This window comes from Cebidichthys violaceus, unplaced genomic scaffold, assembly GCF_023349555.1.
Source record: "Cebidichthys violaceus isolate CVI_PGR_0920_01 unplaced genomic scaffold, fCebVio1.0.p SCAF_13, whole genome shotgun sequence".
NCBI lineage: Eukaryota > Metazoa > Chordata > Actinopteri > Perciformes > Stichaeidae > Cebidichthys > Cebidichthys violaceus.
This window is the reverse complement of record NW_027176296.1, coordinates 5516158-5535747: the sequence shown is the minus strand read 5'-3', so window position 1 is coordinate 5535747 and position 19590 is coordinate 5516158. Positions and strand designations below refer to the sequence as shown.

The window sequence follows — 19590 nt, the reverse complement described above, 5'->3', positions numbered from 1 at the left end:
GACAGGGTAAATGTGGCTGGCTGCTGTATTTTGATCAGGCAGTGGGACAGACAGAGGTGGCAGCTACGAGCTGCCCCCCCCCCCCCCCACACACACACACACACACACACACACACACACACACACACACACACACACACCTACACACACAGCCCTGTGTACTCTGCATTAGTGTTGAGCCAGTGCATAAAAGAGGAAGATTAAAGGCCTATTGAAGATAAAGGATTGAGCACATGATGTTCATAAACTGTGTAAAGTACTGTCAATTATAGACGACAACATGGTGAAAGATTTAGCATTGAAACAAAATGCAGGATGACTTATTGAAGGCCTGCAGAGCATCTGGAAATAGAATTAAAGATAAAATAGTAGCATGCTCATAATTAATAGGAAGGATGGCCAGAACCATGAAAATAAGATAACTCATGAATATTTCTCCTCACTTACAAACGTAATCCCTCTCATCACATGGATCGTGCAAACCTACCTTGAGTTCACGGAAGAAGATGCTGCTGCGTGCCCACTCCACGATGGAGAAGAGTGTCTGGTCGGCCATCTTGCACATGAGGCCGAAGGTGTTGAGCTTCTCGTGTTTGCCTCGGCTGGCCTGCTCCTGCTGCAGGTAGGCCATGATCTTGGCCTGAACCTGTGGCTCGTCTGGCTCACACTTGAGCAGCTCCACGATCAAGTGAGGGAAGCTGGGCGGCGAGCCGGTCTGGTAGGCGTCGACATAGGCGTAGCCCATGATGGACTCCGGCGAGCTGGTGTATGGGTCTGGGTACTCAGACTTGATGGTGCGCGTGCCCTGGAAGTGTCCATAGGCCGCCTGGTAGCCCTGCAGGCTGCCAGCGTGTGGTGGCATTGCCATGCTGACCGGCGAAGTAACAAATGGACTGCGGTCGTAGTCTGTGGGGGGCAGGGCGGTGGCATGATGATGGTGGTGGTGGTGGTGGTGGTGGCCTGTGTGGTGGCCCGGGTGATGGCTCAGTGGAAGGCCCTTGGAAGCGGCCGAGTGGATGTTCTGGATGGCTGAGGAGATGGTGAGGTCAGTGGGCACGGCTTGCATCACCTGAGTCATGGCCTCAATCTTCAGGCCATTGGCTCGGATCAGCGCCTTCTTTTGCTGCTTGAGGGCCCGGTCACGTTTGTACATCGGGCCAAACTTGTTGCGACCACCTCGCATGCGGTCCGCCCGCACAGCTGACAGACAGATGGAAAGAGAGATGAAAAAGAAGACAAGAAGGAAGAGGACAATATTAGCTCTGTAGTAGGTTCATCTTTTGTCTTGTCTTCATGCAAAAACGCACAATTATTACTAAGCAAGTTAGCGTTTTATAAGGAATGAGAAATCCACCATATATACAAAAAAAAGGGTTTCACAACCTGAAAAAATTAAAACTAGTTTGTCGAGGATTGCAGGTGACTGACTTAAGTTGAAAATGCTAAAAATGCTTTTACGTATCAAATCCCTCTTTACGTACTATAGCGATGCTGTGAGATTTGTCCATGTATGTACAAGCATTATGGAAGTGAACCCGTCATTTGTAACTTGTATGTAGGGCAAAGGTTTACCTGTGGTGATTACACTTGACATTTACCTGTTGACTCGTAAACCCCACAGGTCTAACAGATAGTGTCGTTACTCATTGACCAGAGACTCAAGCTTCTATGAACCGCTCAGCTAAGTGATCATTGTACAGCTGGCTATCTCTGTCTACCACTCAGGAAACGCACACCTCAATAGGTAGATATTTGTATGGACTCAAAGAAAGCCCTCTTTCATACATTTTAAAATACATATTTTAAAATGTTATCTGATTTTGCAATATCTAAACATTTTAAAATGTCACTATCCATTAGCAGAAAACCTTTGTCTTTACAAAATCCCCAAAGGCTGAAAAGAGTGACAATAAGCAAATTGTTTTTTTTCTGATGAACCAAACATGATGCCCCCTGCCTCCCCCCCTCAGCGCAGGATCCTGCGGTGAGGATCACAACGAGTCTGTGCCGTGGGTATTTCTAATGAACGAGATGGGCACACAGTGGACTGCTACGAGGGCCATGTGTGATCTGGCTGACTGCTGCCACGGGGAAGCTTCTCTGCTGTCTCCCAGTCGGGGGGCGCTGGTGTTAATTATTCATACTTAATTACCTCTTACTCTGACGAGGCTTGCCGAGCCCAGCGTGTAACGAGCTAACGGTCGTCTGGGAGGCTATGCAACAGAAAAAATCTCCCTAATACCAATACTGTAGACTATTGGATATTATATTCATTGTGTTCAATATAAAGAAAGCCACATATTTAACTGTATATGCAAATACATGTGCAAACATTTGCCGTGATCATACATAGTAAATAGTCAGATAACATGACAAGTCAGGCTGAGTCCACTGCAGCTCACGATGTCTTGACTTATGAATGAAACAACAGAAGAAGAAAATTGAAGAGGAGATGTGGAGAGGGAGGGTGGGGGGTCAGAGTTTGGGGGTGAGGAGGGGCACACACACACACACACACACACACACACACACATACACACACACTCACACTCTCCGAGCTGCCTTGGGAGTGATTTTAATGACCTCCGTCACAAAAGTGTCTGCCATTGATCTGAGCCGAGAGTGGAGACACACACATACAAACACACACACTTTCACACACTCACACCCACATGCTGACTCTTTCTTGGACATTCTTAGAGAAAACACACACACATACGCACACACGGGAAGCATCACACACTGGCCCAGATCACACAGCGAGAGATAGCAGGCCAGACGCTTGGCCACCTCTGAGAGCCCCCGACGACTCAAATGGAATGCAATTTATATACACAAACAAACACACACAACCATTTCCCAACATGCTTGAGGTCAACTCCACTGCCCATTCAATGAGGCCCAGAGAGTGTCATGACCATTAAAAAATGTATCACACATCAAAGGAAAAAACAAGGAATCAGGAGCCGTCAAATGTATCCATTATACATTATTGTAGGGCGACTTTAACTATTAATGATTTCTCCACAACAGTGTACTGTAATTAATGAGCTGAGAAACTAATAGTTGGCCCTACTGGGAAAACAAAATTAGGCCCCGACTGCCTGCATGCCTGCTTCGGACCCGGGGAACCACATCATCATGAATATCACACAAACACACACAGATTCTTTGTCTCTAATTAAACAAGGTGATTTGCATGCATGTAACACAGATTAATATGGAAGGGGGAGGGGAAGAGGGGAGCAGGACAGTGTATGCGCGAGTGTTGGGGGAGAAGATGAATGTGTGCGTTTGACTGAGGTGGAGACATGTTAATGAGTTAGATGCTTTAGCTTTAGTTTATGATGACAAAGTTGCCATATGACACTGCAGCTTAAGAAGGTTACAAGGTTAAAACAAATTAGTAGTATGGTAGTAATTTGTAAATGTTTTTATGCGTGAAAAGAGAAAACATTTTGCATGTTATAAAACACAGCATTAATTGAATTTCCCTTTCAGAAAAGCTTGTCTGTTCCACTCTTAAACTCACTGGTAGGTTTCTGTGGTGCCAAGAAAGTTGTGTGTTTGATGTTTGTGGTTTGTCTGGCACAAACAACACAAACTGAATAGTTAGCTTGGCAATGACAGACACCACTGCTGAACAGGCAAACAAGAAAGTCGGCCACCTACAACAGCAAGCAATAAAGACTATAGTGCTGCACACTCAGCTTGATTGACAGGCGTTGTCTGGAAAGTGCAGCTAGGAGTACTTAGCTCAGTGCAAAGGTAGAAGCCAAAAGAAAAACAGGACATATATATATATATATATATATATATATATATATATATATATATATATATATATATATATACGTATATATATACGTATATACATATATACGTATATATATACGTATATACATATATACATATATATATATATATATGTATATACGTATATATATATATATATATATATATATATATATATATATATATATATATATATATATATATATATATATATATATATATATATATATATATATGTATATATGAACAGATAGAATCCCAAAGGAAAAAGTTTGAATATATGAGAAGAAACTTTTATTTGTGTGAAAATGATTTGGTTTGGGGATATTGTGGGTTAGCAGTGAGGCTTTGGGGCTAAAGCCAGGCTGAAATGCTAAAAGGCTGACGCTGTCTTCCACTCTGAATTCCCCCGACTTACTGTCTGAGAGCACGTCCACACAAAAACATACTCGGGCACACACACATCCATAAATTCAGACACTGACCCAACCAAAAATCTTGTTCCTCTTTCCCAAAAGTATCCAGTACCCCATGTACACACCATCTCAAACATGTACGAACACAAACAACCACACACACACACACACACACACACACACACACACACACACACACACACACACACACACACACACACACACACAGCATCCTTCACACACAAAATTTCTCTGCACACATAACCCTTAACACACTGAAACACATCACACACACAACCTTCCTCAGCGCTTATATCCTCTGATTTATGGTTGTTTAATATACAGGAATATTAAGCGCGCGTAGGTGAGGATCCCTGTCGACCGCCAGCATATTAATGGGTCCCGCGGAGCCTTGCTGACACCCTGTTTGTCATGTCGGGGCCCCGGCCCCTGCTCCGGATGCGCCCTATCCCATGCACACACATGAATACCTATGATACCTATGCATAAGTAATGGGACAGCTCCCTGGCTTCTACTGCAGGTACTGGGAGGCTGATGGAAGACAAATCAGAGTAAGAAAGATGGAGACAGGGAGGAAATAAAAAGTGGACGCAGAGGGAGAGCGATACAGTGAAGAATATACAAACACTCAGATGTGTCGATAATTTGTACTGAATGGCTCTTTAGAGGTTTTGCATGTATACTAATTGATTACTTTAAATTTGATGATGGGTTAACTGCATGAAAAAATAGATTTAAAATTGCGTAAGCCGATGAGTGACTTTGAGTTAAACGCAAAAAATATCTGAAATGCAGCATCTCAAAACTGTAAAGGAACCAGAGAGTAAAACAATACATTTAGTTCTTTGTTGTTTTTCACCATCTGCCTGTCCTTTAACTTTCATTTTCAATGGTTATTAAGAAAAAAAAGATTTAACTTCTGCTTGGTTGAATAGCGCACAGTGGAACCAGAGTGTACAAATACCACTGTTACGCCCTGTCTTTAAGATGATACACAAGTGAAGGAAAATATTAGGCAGCTCAGTGAAGCATGTGATGCCAGGCAACTTCTAGCGAGCATAAAAAGAAAATCCTGCCAGTGGGAGCTGTTCAGATACGTCACGCTTCATCAGCTTTAGTGAATGACGTGCTAATGGGTCAAACCTTAGTGGGATGTGGCTTTTTTTCTTTTTCCTCAATGAGTCAACAGTGAGAGCTGAGACGCTACAGTGCATACCAAGATGCAACAGTTTCTTACAGCACCAAAGCGTGTGTGTGTTTGTGTGGTGAAATGAGAGCGTGGCGGCCAGGGTCAGTCATCATTGTGTGTCTGTATATGAAAGAGAGAGAGTGTGTGCTCCTGACAGTAACTGGAAAGTTTTTATAGACAAATGTTATTAATAAATATGGTCATATATTTAACTTTTTATAATTTCATGATAAACAATATGATTTGTAAAATAATACTGGCAAATGTTAAAACTGATGGCATGTAGTTTAATTGATACTAGGTTAAAGAGTGTTAATTGAATGGATAAACCTGTGCCTTCTTAGACTCTCAAAGTGGATGCAGTAACTGGAAAGAGTTTTTTTTATTTTATTTTGATGTTGCACACTAGGTCAGAGATAAGCCGTTTATCCTGTGGCACACAGAGGAGAATATGATATGCCCCAGAAGCATTCCTTTGTTACGCAAACACAGGCGTCAAGTTTAACAATTTCTGTTATCAGCTCAAGATAATACGACTGATCTCTTAATGCTGGGATGGGGTGATAGACATATTTGCATCATTGTTTACTGTATATCACTCTGATATGAGCCTGTCTGACATATCGCCTTGTTTCGCTGCCTTCCCACAACTTTGAGACATTGACACACGCAGACACACACTTCTTCACTGCTACCACCCTCACAGCAAACTGCACAGACCGCCCCATGGGTTGGCAAACTTATCAACAAACGGGAAGGACATAGAGCAACACCAGAAAGTCAAAAGTAAACAGTAAAAAAACAAAACACTTTCAGTCAACTTGAAAGTTTTCCTCACATTTTTTTGACCACATTTAGTCTCGATATCTTGAATTCACATGTTGCTGCAAGCTGCTGTGTAATGGTATGAAAAGATTGCAATAACAAGGCGCATGACCCCAAACCTCCTTTCCTCTTTCACCACTATTGTACACACTTTTTTTTTTTTTAGGTCAAATGACAGCTTCTTCCTCTTGCCCGTGGCCTTCTGAACACCTTTTTGGGCTTCTCATGAATATATGTATGTGTTTACCAGGGCGAGCTGTATGTGTGTGTATAGTGTATAGTGTGTGTGTGTGTGTGTGTGCTGAGGGGAGGGTTGTCAGCCTTTCTGTATCGGACGTCTTTACTGGTTATGGCAGGAGTCGCCCACTGGAGCTTCTGGCCCCTGACAGAGTGCTGCAGGGCCCGTCTTGCCCCCGAGCTGAAAGCTACCGCCAGTGAAACAAATCAAACGCTACCCCCTCCCCACCCGTGTCAGCTGGAAAATGACAGGCTGGGACATTCTGCCCAGCGGCCATTCACAATTAACAGCAATTAATTACACCACAAAAGGCAGCAAAAGGGAAGAAGCCTCCGGAAAGATTTTAGTTAGGCTGTCTTTGCTCTACTTTCACCCTCCCAGGGTCTTACTTCTTTAATACATTAACTTTTCTCAATTGTATGTGATCAGCCTAGGGATTTTTAATTTGGCTTAAATTACAAATGTGTGAAGAATTTTGTTTCAGTATTAGACTGAAACTGTATGAATAACGCCTACTCTTATTAAAAGACTACACAAAGAAAAACAAATTGCAGTATTTTTTTAGAAGACAGTATTATAACAGCTTCATGGTTAACGGAAAATAAAAATGATTATTTTTAGCTTTTTAACCCCCATTTTACACGTATTGAAAGATGACCTTCAGGTTGCTTTATCCACTCCAAAATTAGCGATTTCAGAATAAAACTTGTCAACTCATGTGTGGAAAAATATTTAATTTTAAATATTATCTTTGACCATTGGAGAATGTTTCTTGCCCTGCCGTCCTGTCACTTCTGGATAGCCGTGTTTGAACAAGCTTCTGAGCCACGTTCAAATTAAACAAAGAGGCCTCGAAACGGCCGGCCAAAAGTATCATCATTACCATACTCGCTCTGCCGCCAAGTTTAATATTTTATCTATTACTCTGTCTGGCAAGTTTAAGTGCACAGCAGCTACAAGATACCCCCTAACTCCCCCTGACCCCATCTAAAATACTAATAAGCAATGCTGGATTTCAACGCTTTGGTAGTAATGAAAGGTTTCACTTCACAAAGTTCTAGGTAGACATTTGCGACATTACTGAGATGTTCATTGTTAAATGTTTAAATAAATATAATATTCTCCCTCCATACAGGCAATTATTATGTCAGAGTAGGTATCAACCGTTCCTAAATGGTGGACATTTCAATTTAGAAGGAAACTGTTCACATGCAAATTGATCATGGGAAGAATATTTTCACCAAAAAAGTCTAATTAGGTGAATGTGCTGTGATTAACTGTGTTCAATTGTGGATCAAAGGAAAAGACTAACTCTGTCATTTCACTCAGACTGTTCAAGCACCTCTGTGGAAATCCAGAAGCAATCAACCTCCAACTATATTTTCCCTCCCAAACTATCAGCAACAGTAATTACAAACAGGCATCATATAAAAAAATATATAATGCAGCACACAGAAAGCAATAACTGTATCTGCTTTTCCACTCCTGCAAATGCATACTGTTAATTCTAGATCATATTTTTGTGATTGGTGTTTGGTGTAAAAGCCCAGAATAGAAATCGTACATCAAAAAACAAACAGTATCATGAATGTGCACTTTAAAAAACACAAATATTCTCCCAGATTAAAATATAATGTTAAAAAAAATCCTAGAGGCTATCGAATGCATTTGACAGCCTAGATTATGTCTTGTAGTGATGGAATGTAATTCAAGTACTGTACTTAAGTATATATTTGAGGTACTTAATTTGAGTATTTCCAGTTTTACTGTACTTTATCCTTCTACACTGCTACAGTTCAGATTGAAATATAGTAGTTTTTACTCCACTACATTTATGACAGCTTTAGTTACCACAATTGTTACTTTACATGTAAAGATTTTACATATAATTTGATAAGCATATACAATATATTGCACTTTTAAAGATGAAACTACCGAACAGTAGCCTATATAACATATTTGAAATCAGCTCCAACTCTTACAACAGTAAAATAGTACATCCACTCACTGCGGACATTCTGTATTATAATTACTTTAGCTTTTGATACTTTTAGCATGTTTGATTCATAATGTGTAATTTAAAATCTGTAATGTTGATACTTTTACTCAAGCAAACAATATGAGTACTTCCTCCAGCGCTGGTTACAGCACGTTGCATGTTAAGTACTATTAACAGCCATCTGTTCTGTCTTAGAGCCTTTGAGCAACACATTGCAATCCTAGTGGCCAGTCTGTCATCATCACAGGTGGTTTGGACATGAAACCCCTTTCTCCTTTATGCAACAACTGTGTCCTATTTATCTATTTAGAAGAATCCCAAACTTTTGACAGCTGCACATTATCTACCAATCATTGCTGCACTTTGAAACACTGTTGAACATTTCTCCTATAGGTTATAGCTCATTGTCACCTCATGTTTAAACTGGAAACACGTTGAATTACAGAGGCAAAACTGAAGTTCAAAGTCATTGAGCCATGAGCCAAACACTGTAGAAACTGTAGAAAAGTAAACATGTTGCCGTACCTTCTAGCTTCATGCCGACGGTGAGGCACTTTTGGAAGCGGCAGTACGGGCAGCGCTTCCTCTGGGTCTTGTCAATCTGGCAGCTCTGGTTCTCTATACATGTGTAGCGCTTGTTGTTCTGGACGGTGCGCTTGAAGAAGCCCTGCGGAGAGAACCAATTAAGACGTCAACCCGCTTGACCCCTGCAATGCGATGGTAATTGGCCCATTCACACTCCCAGACAGATGGAGAGGGACAGGCTTAATGGATACACACACACACACATAGGGGGAAGTTTTGAAAGCTACACTCCAATTGATGTTGGGATGCTTTACGGACATGCACATGCAAAATAAAGCAGAGCATGAATACGCACTTCTTACAAATGAAACAAATGTCAGTCTTTGTTTTTTCATAATGATGTGGAAAACTCACGGAAAGTCAAGGAAATTATTTATAAATTTGCATTTACACCATACCTTAATTTGAATTAGCTTTTAACAAAGAAGCAAAACAGAAATACCTGCCCCACTTAGTGTTTTCACAGCATTATTGTACTGCTTTATAAAGTGTACAAAATTGAATTAGTGTCCTGTAAAAATGACATTACTTTTCTCAGTATTATTAATATCTCATCATATTCAGGCAGCGACTCCAGAATTTTCGGGGGAAAGCATCTTTTTTAACTCTCCACTTAATTATTGAAAAACATGAGCACAGGAGTCCAAAAAATCCAATAAATTATATCCATAATTCACAGTTCCAGGATTACAGAGATTCATACCTGCAACATGTAATTAATTATAGGCAGCAGCAGTGAAAATCAAACGAGGGGAAGATGGTATTAAAGTATTCCAGATCTATAACCAGGGAGGAGAATCCTTAAACCTGGTCCTTAAAAAAAAAGAAGAAAAAAAAAGAATGTGCTGCTGTCAATATCTCACCAAACCCAAATTTAATTGACAATCTGCATTGCCTGATCCCTCCAAAAAAAAAAAATCAGCTGCACTCGTTTTTGGATTATCGACTTCTCAGCGCTAAAAAATCCATGCTTCAAAGAGAACTTTCTCTCCAATTTTCCATTTAGTGCACAGCATGCGCTATAAATATCTGAACCAAACTGAATTCTAACATGCTTGAAAAACCACACAACATCACACCTGGAGATTAAGCGGACAACATCCCTGAAAAGCTTTCATTTGACCGCCAGTTCAAACCAAGAAAAGGCACTCGAAAAGGCCCATTTTTTTTTATTTGTAAAGGGATTGCTGCAAGCAACGTTTGCATATTTTTCACCCAAACATGTGACGCAAATTAAAATACAGTCTGAAATTATCACAATAATCTGAAATGGTTAGCTGCAATTATTATTCAGAAAAGTAAAGTCTAATTTTTATTTGACAAAATAATCTTAGTAATTGGGTATTCCTAACCTTGGAATTCCATCCTCAAAAAATGCACTCTCTGCACAAATACAGCAACCAAGAAACTGCTTTTACCTAACCCAACAAAGAAGCAGTAGAAACATGACTCACATCACCACTTTATCTCCTCTGATCCCTGTCTCCATGCTCTTCACTTGCTGTAATATGTGTTCTGTCTAGCTTTGAAATAAAGACAAAATCCCTGGCTTTGCTCATATTTATTTTCCTTAAACTTCTCGCAGATCTTAAATATATTTTTGATATGTCCACTGTGCACTTTAGCTCTGACCTTGACCTTTTTACTAGTTGCTTGTAATGCCAGTATTTTAGGATTATTCTGCTATTGCTCTCTCAGTCTCAGTCTCCCAAAATGAAGCACGCTGGGAATGACCTGTTTGTGTACAATGAGGTCCATGAAGCCCGTTTCAGCTTGTTATTGTTATTCCAGCAAGTATGTGGTCCCATGTTTACTTTATGTGTGTAGTAGAGTGAACTAACACTGTCTGGTGTGTATGAGGTGGTAGGATTATGAGGTTAAAGAATCTTGCGTTTCAAAACTGGATTTTATAAACTGAAACTTACTCCGGTAGCGCATTACACAAACTTAAACAAAGGTATTTTTTTTTTATGTTAATAGAAAACTAAGAATTAAATGTAGCTGCTCCCCCCCCAGTTTTTTCGTGAAGCTGAGGAACCTCCATTATTACACTGGAGATGGATTGAACTGCCTAACCGATAGCGAGTATTTAATACCAATATGAGTCTGTAACATGTCAACACACTGATATATCAGTCAAGCTCCGACAATGTCACGCCTGCATTCTAGAGATAATCAATGATGAGCTTCAGGTAATTATCAATATCATTCATGTTTCAACAAGGATATGCAGCACTTTTTAAAACACTTCATCTACATCCTGCATGAGTGCACACACACGCACGCACACACACACACACACGCACACACACACACACACACACACACACACACACACACACACACACACACACACACACACACACACACACACCAGAGCGTTTCAACTAAACTGGGAAATGTGTTTGTGGATTGGCTCTCCAACACGAGCTTGTGCTGAGTCTGAAAAGCAGCAGAGATGCCACTGACGTCTCCCTTCAAGCAAGTGCTTAGCATCTCAAGGTCATAATATGGGATAAAATCTATAACATCTGCTTTGAATAATGACCACATAGGCAAGAAATGTGCGCTGCGGCATCAATACTGTGAGCGGGACTCTTACAGCGAATAGTGTTAACACAGAGACAGTTGTCTTAGCTTAATTTTGTGCTGACAGCTTTACTGGGCTAACCAAAGAACTTGGGCAATGCCTAATAGCTCAGTGTTGAGGACAACAGTGGAAATAGGCAGGAAGGGACAAATAGGTTGTTGATAGAACTCAAAATAATAGCAGCAACAGTTTACTTTGCGGTAGCCTCATTATTAACCTGGAAACATTTTGCAGCCAGACAATGTTGCTGTTCTCTTAATGAACTTGTGATGAGAGTTTAGACAGTAGGATACAGACGAGTACAAACAGAGACGGTATTATTGTGTACTCTGCTTCCTGGGTTAAAACCTCCTCCCCCACCTCCTGTTTTTGGTGGTTGCCAAAATTGCAACAAAAAAAAAAAACACACACACACTTTGCTTGCTTTGTCGCAACAATATTTGAACCTTGGCCTCTTTACCTTTGTTTAGTTTTTTCTCTCTTTAATGTTAATGACGAGGAACTGAATCTTTACTGTACGGCTACACTTGTTGCAGGTCACTCTGGACAAGAATGTCGGCGTGCAAAAATATAACTGCAAAAATACATCTCCACAGATGAACAGAGAGATTAATGCACTAAAGTAAAGCAGCTGTAGAAAAATATAAGATCCGTAGTATTAGTATTGATTGTATTTTAAAATTGCATAGTACAAAACATGGCAGTTTGAGTATTCAAGTAAAATAAAAGTGAATGAAAATGCCAAACAGCACATGAACACATCACAGCTTCACTGAATACACACAGGCGACAATCAAACCATGCTCAGCCACTGTAAACCTACGACTGACAGGCTTCCATGCACTACAAGAACTTTATAATAACACCAATAATTACAAACCTCACTACCAAAAACTAATTTAGACACTTGAATATTGTAGATATCAAAGCAGATACGGAAAGGCCACCATGATTACAATATCATTGCAATAGTGTAATGCTTTTCCACTGGGGAGTGGGGAATAAGGGCACTAACCTTGCAGCTCTCGCAGGTCAGTAGTCCGTAGTGATACCCTGAAACCTTGTCTCCGCAAACGGGACACATCTCGTCCAAGTCTTCGTCATAGGTGTAGTCCATCATTTTTAACTGGTGGGCTGAGGATGAGACACGGACACACAGACAGCAGTCAGTGCTGAGCAATCTCTTTTCCAAAAGCCCACTTCCATCCATCAAGATGAACCGCGGGGAACCACGCGACGGAACTGGATGAGGTTTTTTAAAGTTCTATTGGACTTGTAGAGGTTTAATTTGAGTGTGTGTGTGTGTGTGTGTGTGTGTGTGTGTGTGGGGGGGGGGGGGGGGGGGGGGGGGGGGGGGAGGGGGGGGGGGGGGTGGACGACGATGACTAGTCGGTTTTGGAGTGAGTTGAAAGGACGCAACCATTTATTTCGCCTTGTTGCCGCCCTCTCTTTTACATGCGTTGCGGACAGAAGCCAAAATATAAAAAAGCGAGTCTCATAAATATGCATGCATCTAAGTCGTGGAATCGCTGGGGGAAATGGTGAGATATTAGAGTTAAGGATTGAAGGAGAATATGTTACCGCCCACAGACAAATGAAGACACACAGAGAAGCCCTTATCTCTGCAGGCTAGGAGAAAAACATGCAAAACCAACTTGAGCCAACATTATTTTCCTGTCGAAGAATCTTGCAATGCTAAAGGCCAATTGCTGCTTTTATGTGTTGTGGTGATGCAAAATCCGAGGCAACCGTTTAATGTGACTTTCAGCGTGTGTTGGGGGAAGAACATAGTACGTTTAACAACTCGTCAATATAATTTGACTTCGTCGTTTCTATATATAATCAATTACTGTAATTTGAAAATCAATTTAGAAATAATTGAAATGTACCAACACATTTAGCCATTTCTTTTATTAAGATTTAAAACTGATTACACTTCGATTTGATTATAATGTCAGTGTATTTGTTGTACTTCTCTTTGCCTTGCGTATTAAAATACTTGCATTGATAAGACTGTGTGTGACAGCCCTAAGCAAACAGCCAGACTGACATTTACAACAGTTACAAAAGCATTTATGGTTGTAATCATAAAAAGCAGCCAGGATCAAACAGGAAAACCTCAGTGGATGTGGCTGTAAAAGTGGAAATATTTAGTCATCTAGACGCCTTCCAATGCCTCCACATATATTACCCCACTGCTCTACTTCAAAATCCACTCATCTGCTAACCGAGACCTTTTAATTAGACATGATTTCTGGTTTGTTAACGCGTTGCCCTGCTGGGATCCGCGCTGCAGATTCCAGCTGAAGCAACAAGTTCCACCGAGCTGCCGGTTTTTCCACAGAGGCTCAAAGAAAACTCAGTTTCCGAACTTTCTTCTGCCCATTAGCGCATAAAGGAGAACATTTGTAGGGGCTGTTATCAGGCTGCAGATTTGGACACATTTTAATAAAGAAGATTAACATAACCGGCGCACTGGTGGCAGTTATGCAGTGGACGAGGCCGTGGTAAATGAAAATAAATGAGTAGCTCTTGTTGGACATTGTACTAATGCCACAAATAAAGAATATTTCCATAAATATTCTTTGTGGGTTTAAGCCAGATATTTTCTCCCTTGAAATTGTAAATAATCTATGCTTCTGCTATTTCAATGAATTATAAAAGCACAATAAGCTGGGTTATGTCTGTATTACTCAAGATAAACGTAATTTATTTGATGGAAATATTTGGCCAAATTGAGTTTAGTTGAACCCTCCTGCATCCTTGCTTCAAACGAGCGGAGGTTTGTGCACACAGTGTGTGCAGGTTACATTGCTTTAGAAGGTGCAGAAACATACCGGGACAACACGGTCTCTCACCTGCTGGCTCTCACCTCGACGGCTACTTGCTCAAATTTCCAAAAAGCTAGAAATTTGTAGAAAATGCTGCTTATTCCAAGGGAAAACCTCTTCCAGTCCGAGCTACCTTGTTTTTAGCCCTGCGTAAAAGTAGATAACGGGCTCTCTAACAAGACACTCCTTGACTTGTGAGTGTATGTTATCAGCGTCTCGTAAACCAAGACCGGGCTAATTGACTGCCCGTTTATATTGCTGTGAAATGACGTGAGGGGAATTAGGGGGATACATGAGATTATCTTGGCAGAGGAGTCATCCCCTTTTTTTAATTCACGCTGCTTTATGTGTTTTTTTATTTTAGAATCAGATCAAGAAACATATTGTTATATATGCCGTAGGGAAGTTTTATAAATAAGCCCAATCCGATTTTTTTCCCCTCAATCAGAGCTGCACATTTTTTAAATCATAAACCTAATTTCACACATTCAAAGATCAAAAGCAACTAAATGATTGACGTTCATTTGTGAGATGTTAAAACAAATTAAAAATACATACATCGTAAAAGCGATATTATAAATTGAATTAATTTTTAGGCATTTTTCAATAAATTACAGAATATGAATTTGTTAAAAAATATAAATTAGTTTAGCTTAATTTGTCACACAATTGTGACCATTTTACAATGGCTATAAATTAGACAAGGCTTCTTAGACTAAAGTTCATTGTCCCGAGGTCAAATATTGGAAGGGGGCAAATCACTAAATGAAACCTGTGAAATTATGCTCTGTATTTCTTTCGTTCTTTTTGATAAATTGGCAAAAACTATGCATTAACTAATGTTTGTACACAGACAACCTCAAGAGTCAATTCTGAACATTCTACTAAGACGAAGTAGAATGTGGTTCATTCCAATACTACAGATATTAAAAAGTTAAATACACAGATCTCCTCTGCTCTGTTTCGCCGTGTTTACGCACCAGGCGCACGCACACTTCCAGCATGAGTGCCTGGGTATAATCATTGTTTGATCACCGGCCAAACCATTGAAACGTGTGTCCAGGTTTGATCTGCATTCATGCTTTATAATTGTTATCATAGTAAAGATAGTATCGTAGTAAAGATTCTGATAAAATAACACCTATCCCCAAACCATGATAAGAGAAATTCCCCAAATCTCAAAAACGAATGAGCTCCAAATACCTGATAACTTTACACGTTTATCATGCAATAATAGCCTAAATTGTCTAATCATTAGTCATTTCCCTACGTTGTCCTACGCAGAAAATGTGTTGGATACACGCGTATTCAAAACTTTTGGTGACATACGCGCTGAGGACTTCCATTCCGATAACGTTCTGGAAAGTGGAAGGGCATATGTTGTAGTCTTACGAGATGAAAATGAATAACAGTTCTTACCTTGCATATTCCTTGGCATGCGCCCTTGTTCTCCATACGATCGAGAGAGTCCCAGTGATTCAGTATCGACTTTGGGCAGCATGTCAGCGCTGCCGGCCTGAGCTGGAGACTCCGCACCGCTCGGCGGGACACCTGGACGTGAGAGGCAGATGTCCCCACAAACAGCTGAAAGTGTTCCAAATGTCTATTAAGCTCTTTATTTCTTACTTTTTGTCTCTTTTCTGTCGTCCACTTATCGGACCATGCTCCGAATACGAAGTCTGATTCGAACGATTCAGACTGGCTTCAAACGCCCTGTTTGCATAGCGGTATCTGTTCTGATTTAACTTAATGTATGTAATTTCTCAAAATTGCATTTTTGCACGGAAGATCAATACTAACGCGGAGCAGACACGAGTGATTCCTTCGATTGTTATTCAGGAATAGTTGCGTGCTGATTTCGGGAATCGGTCTCTTACTCAAATGAGAAAACTGCACAGCGTCCGGATTGAAATACGATGGTGAGTTTCCCTTTAGTTTTTCCAAAATTCTTTTTTTAGCGCGTCACCCATGAAAGTGGGACCTTCAGTGTAACTTTCAGGCTTTAGCAGACGAGTACGCGCCACCGGGGCCGCCCCCTTCTGTGCGTAAAGTCGGATTCGGTGTGCCGGTCGGACTGTCTGGAGATGTGGAGACCTCTCCTCCTCCTCCTCCTCCTCGCGGCTTTGTTTACTCCTCTCCCTCCAATCCGGGGCTCATGCGGTCCTCTGACATCATCTTTCCCTGATCCAATCAGGCGAGGAGACCAAGAAACATCGCCACAAACCCTCCAGTTCCGTGTCTCCGAAATCTCAGCTGTTTAATCCCGATAATGATGGACTTTAAAAGTGGAGGGAGAACAAGGAAATCAAGCAAGGTGATGCAACTGCATGTGAGAGCAGACTCATGAGCGCACGGAGCGCAAAGGCAGCGCGCGAGGTACGTGGATTGGAGCGTGTTATTACAGGGTCTGCAACTCACGCATGCAACAATGCACGCCGGTACGCATGATTCTACAACTTAAAATTATTGTTTTTTATAACATTCTATATCTTTTTGTATCTGAAGTAATTTAATGCAATGTTTTGTTGACCTCAATAATCAATTTTAGCATCATGTCTTCTGCTTCTGTGATCATCGAGTAACGGTCCCACTGATCATTAGAATGTCATAAAAAAATAAATAAAATGTACTTACTTTCTTATTTTCTTTCTTTCTAACAGGGGTATCGCATTTTATAAATCAAAATTCTGCCAAAATCAAAAAGCTATTACAAAAAGTAATATAACCAAGTAGCTTTTGGGTTTGTTTGCTCAATTATAGAAAACTTGAGCAGGCCCGACCTCGGGCTTATAACGGCCTTTATTTTCGGGTCCCCTTACGCAATATATTATGCCTATGCTTCTGAATAAGTATCAGTAATTGGCTGAGCTCTGGCTATTTAGTCTATTCCAAATTAAATACATGAAGACAAGAAATTATTTAGTTAATATTTGGGCTATTCGTCCCCTCAACCCTCTCCACATGCTCTACAAACACATACACACTTATTTTAGTTCACAGAGACACAATATCTCGGGGCGGACGAGCAGGGACAGACACGGAAAAGTCCCGGGGCAGACCGCCAGACACACCTGAAGGGTCGCAGAGGGCACGCTCCACCCACACACGTGTAGTCGCGTCCAGTATAACAAGGGCAACAAGCAGAGCTAATTATGATAGTATATATGATCATGATATATATCATATGATCATGTATTAGTCTTATCAACCTATACAATGTTGGTATTATTAGGATGGAAAATCACCACCAAGCACAGTAAGGGGAACTAACCACTGTTGTAATAAATTCCTCAACGCACTTTCTCTTATTTTTTTTACTATTTCTATAATTTGTAAGCATACAATTTAAATTCTAAGGGAAACGTTTACTGAATCAGTTTCGTTCAATTTATTTTTCTGTAAGACCTATGCACAAGCAAATCTTTTGAAGCTATATTGAAAAGCAGGACAAATACAACACATTATTTAAAGCTCATGTAGAAAAATAGCAGAGGCTTTGTCTTGACACAGCCCGACCTGTTGCATCTCATTTTAGCATCAGTTATATTATAATGCAGTTAATTATTTATAAATACATATGATTTATTTGTGCATACTCTTTTTAAAGAAATATCTTGATATGTGATCCGGATTGTATTTCAGCCTTTTCAATAAAAAAATTTCAAAAGTTTGACTGTGGCAACATTGGCTACAAGAAATTATCGCTTGTATCCAAAAGAAAGCATGTTTCATGTTGTAATGTGCTTATGCTGCAAATACTGTTTTACATAAAAGCTCAAACATGGTCAGCACATACCAAAACAGGCGTTCCTGACCTGATTATGTCTACTGTGGAGCTAACCTGATCCTGTTGTCATAGTTTAACAATCTTTGTTATCAGTGAGTTCCAACTGAAGCTTCATTAATGTCTCCTTAGAAAAATCAAATTTCACCCCTGTACAATGATTTCCTTCACACTTTCACCTGCAACAGTAGGGCCAAACAAGTGGGTTGCAAGCCATTTAATGACAATACATTATTATAACTAGTTAGTAAACTTGCTGTGGACTCAAATAAAATGAAAATAATTTAATTCTCCTATTCCAGTACCAGTAGCCACTCAACCTCCCTTCAAAAATAAACACTGATACAGATTCTTCTTGTCATCATTGAGTGACCAGCACATCAACCACAATTTGGACAAGGTGCAGAATCTTCCACCAATCAGCAGCATGCTCTTAATGCTGTGGTGTGATTGGTTAAAGATGGGTTGCTTGCAGGCAGTGGGGGGCGGAGTAGGGGGATGACAAGAGGGAGGACAAGTAGGGGCAGGAGGCTCAGAGGGGGGATGCAGGTTAGGTTATAAAATGACACAGAGACTGATAAGACCTTCTCTGGCGAAATAGCCACACTGGAATGATTAACCTGTATGGAGAGAGAGAGAGAGAGAGAGAGAGAGAGAGAGAGAGAGAGAGAGAGGGAGAGAGAGAGAGAGAGAGAGAGAGAGAGCGGGGGGGGGGGGGGGAGAACTGTGTTGAAATGAAATGAGGGGCACGGGAAGAAGGAATCTATGAAAGACCGGTCATAAGGTTCAAACATGAAAAGACAGACAACAGACAAACGAACAGTCTGGAGAGCGCAAGGCTTGTTTATTATTCACAACTACAATAAAATCATTGACACCTGAAACTGTAGAGAGAGAGCGGTTGTTAAGTGACACTTTATCTCGACAGTTTACAGTTTGAGGTGGTAAAAGTAACATAAATAAAAAGTCATGCCGACCATGTTACTCAAACTTTGGACTAATTCTCAGCCACGTTTCACTTCCAAGTTTGGATTTATCTGAATGTCGCGCACACATACACACACACACACACACACACACACACACACACACACACACACACACACACACACACACACACACATTGACTATACTTTCAGATACAATATTCCAGGCTGTAAAACAAATATTTTTACATGCATTGATTTATTAAAGCAGACAACCGATTGTCTATTATTTTCAATCTAATGAGGAACTATTGTGCATTGTTGTGAGCGTGTGTGTCTCTATGTATATATTACCATGTGGATACCTGATGGGACATGTGCTGTTTGCAT

General features: G+C 40.6%; 1 protein-coding gene across 1 annotated transcript in view; it reads right to left on the bottom strand.

Annotated features, from left to right (window-relative positions):
- nr5a2 (nuclear receptor subfamily 5, group A, member 2) overlaps window positions 1–16572 on the bottom strand; it is a 43742-nt gene extending 27170 nt beyond the window's left edge. The window contains exons 1-4 of the mRNA XM_068707500.1: window positions 15910–16572; window positions 12675–12793; window positions 9010–9151; window positions 488–1200 (exon numbers count right to left, since the gene is read on the bottom strand). Of these exons, the coding sequence (XP_068563601.1) occupies window positions 488–1200; window positions 9010–9151; window positions 12675–12793; window positions 15910–15991 (1056 nt within the window). The 5' untranslated portion in view covers window positions 15992–16572. The remainder of the gene's footprint in view (window positions 1–487; window positions 1201–9009; window positions 9152–12674; window positions 12794–15909) is intronic.
- Between the last annotated feature and the right edge of the window lie 3018 nt (window positions 16573–19590).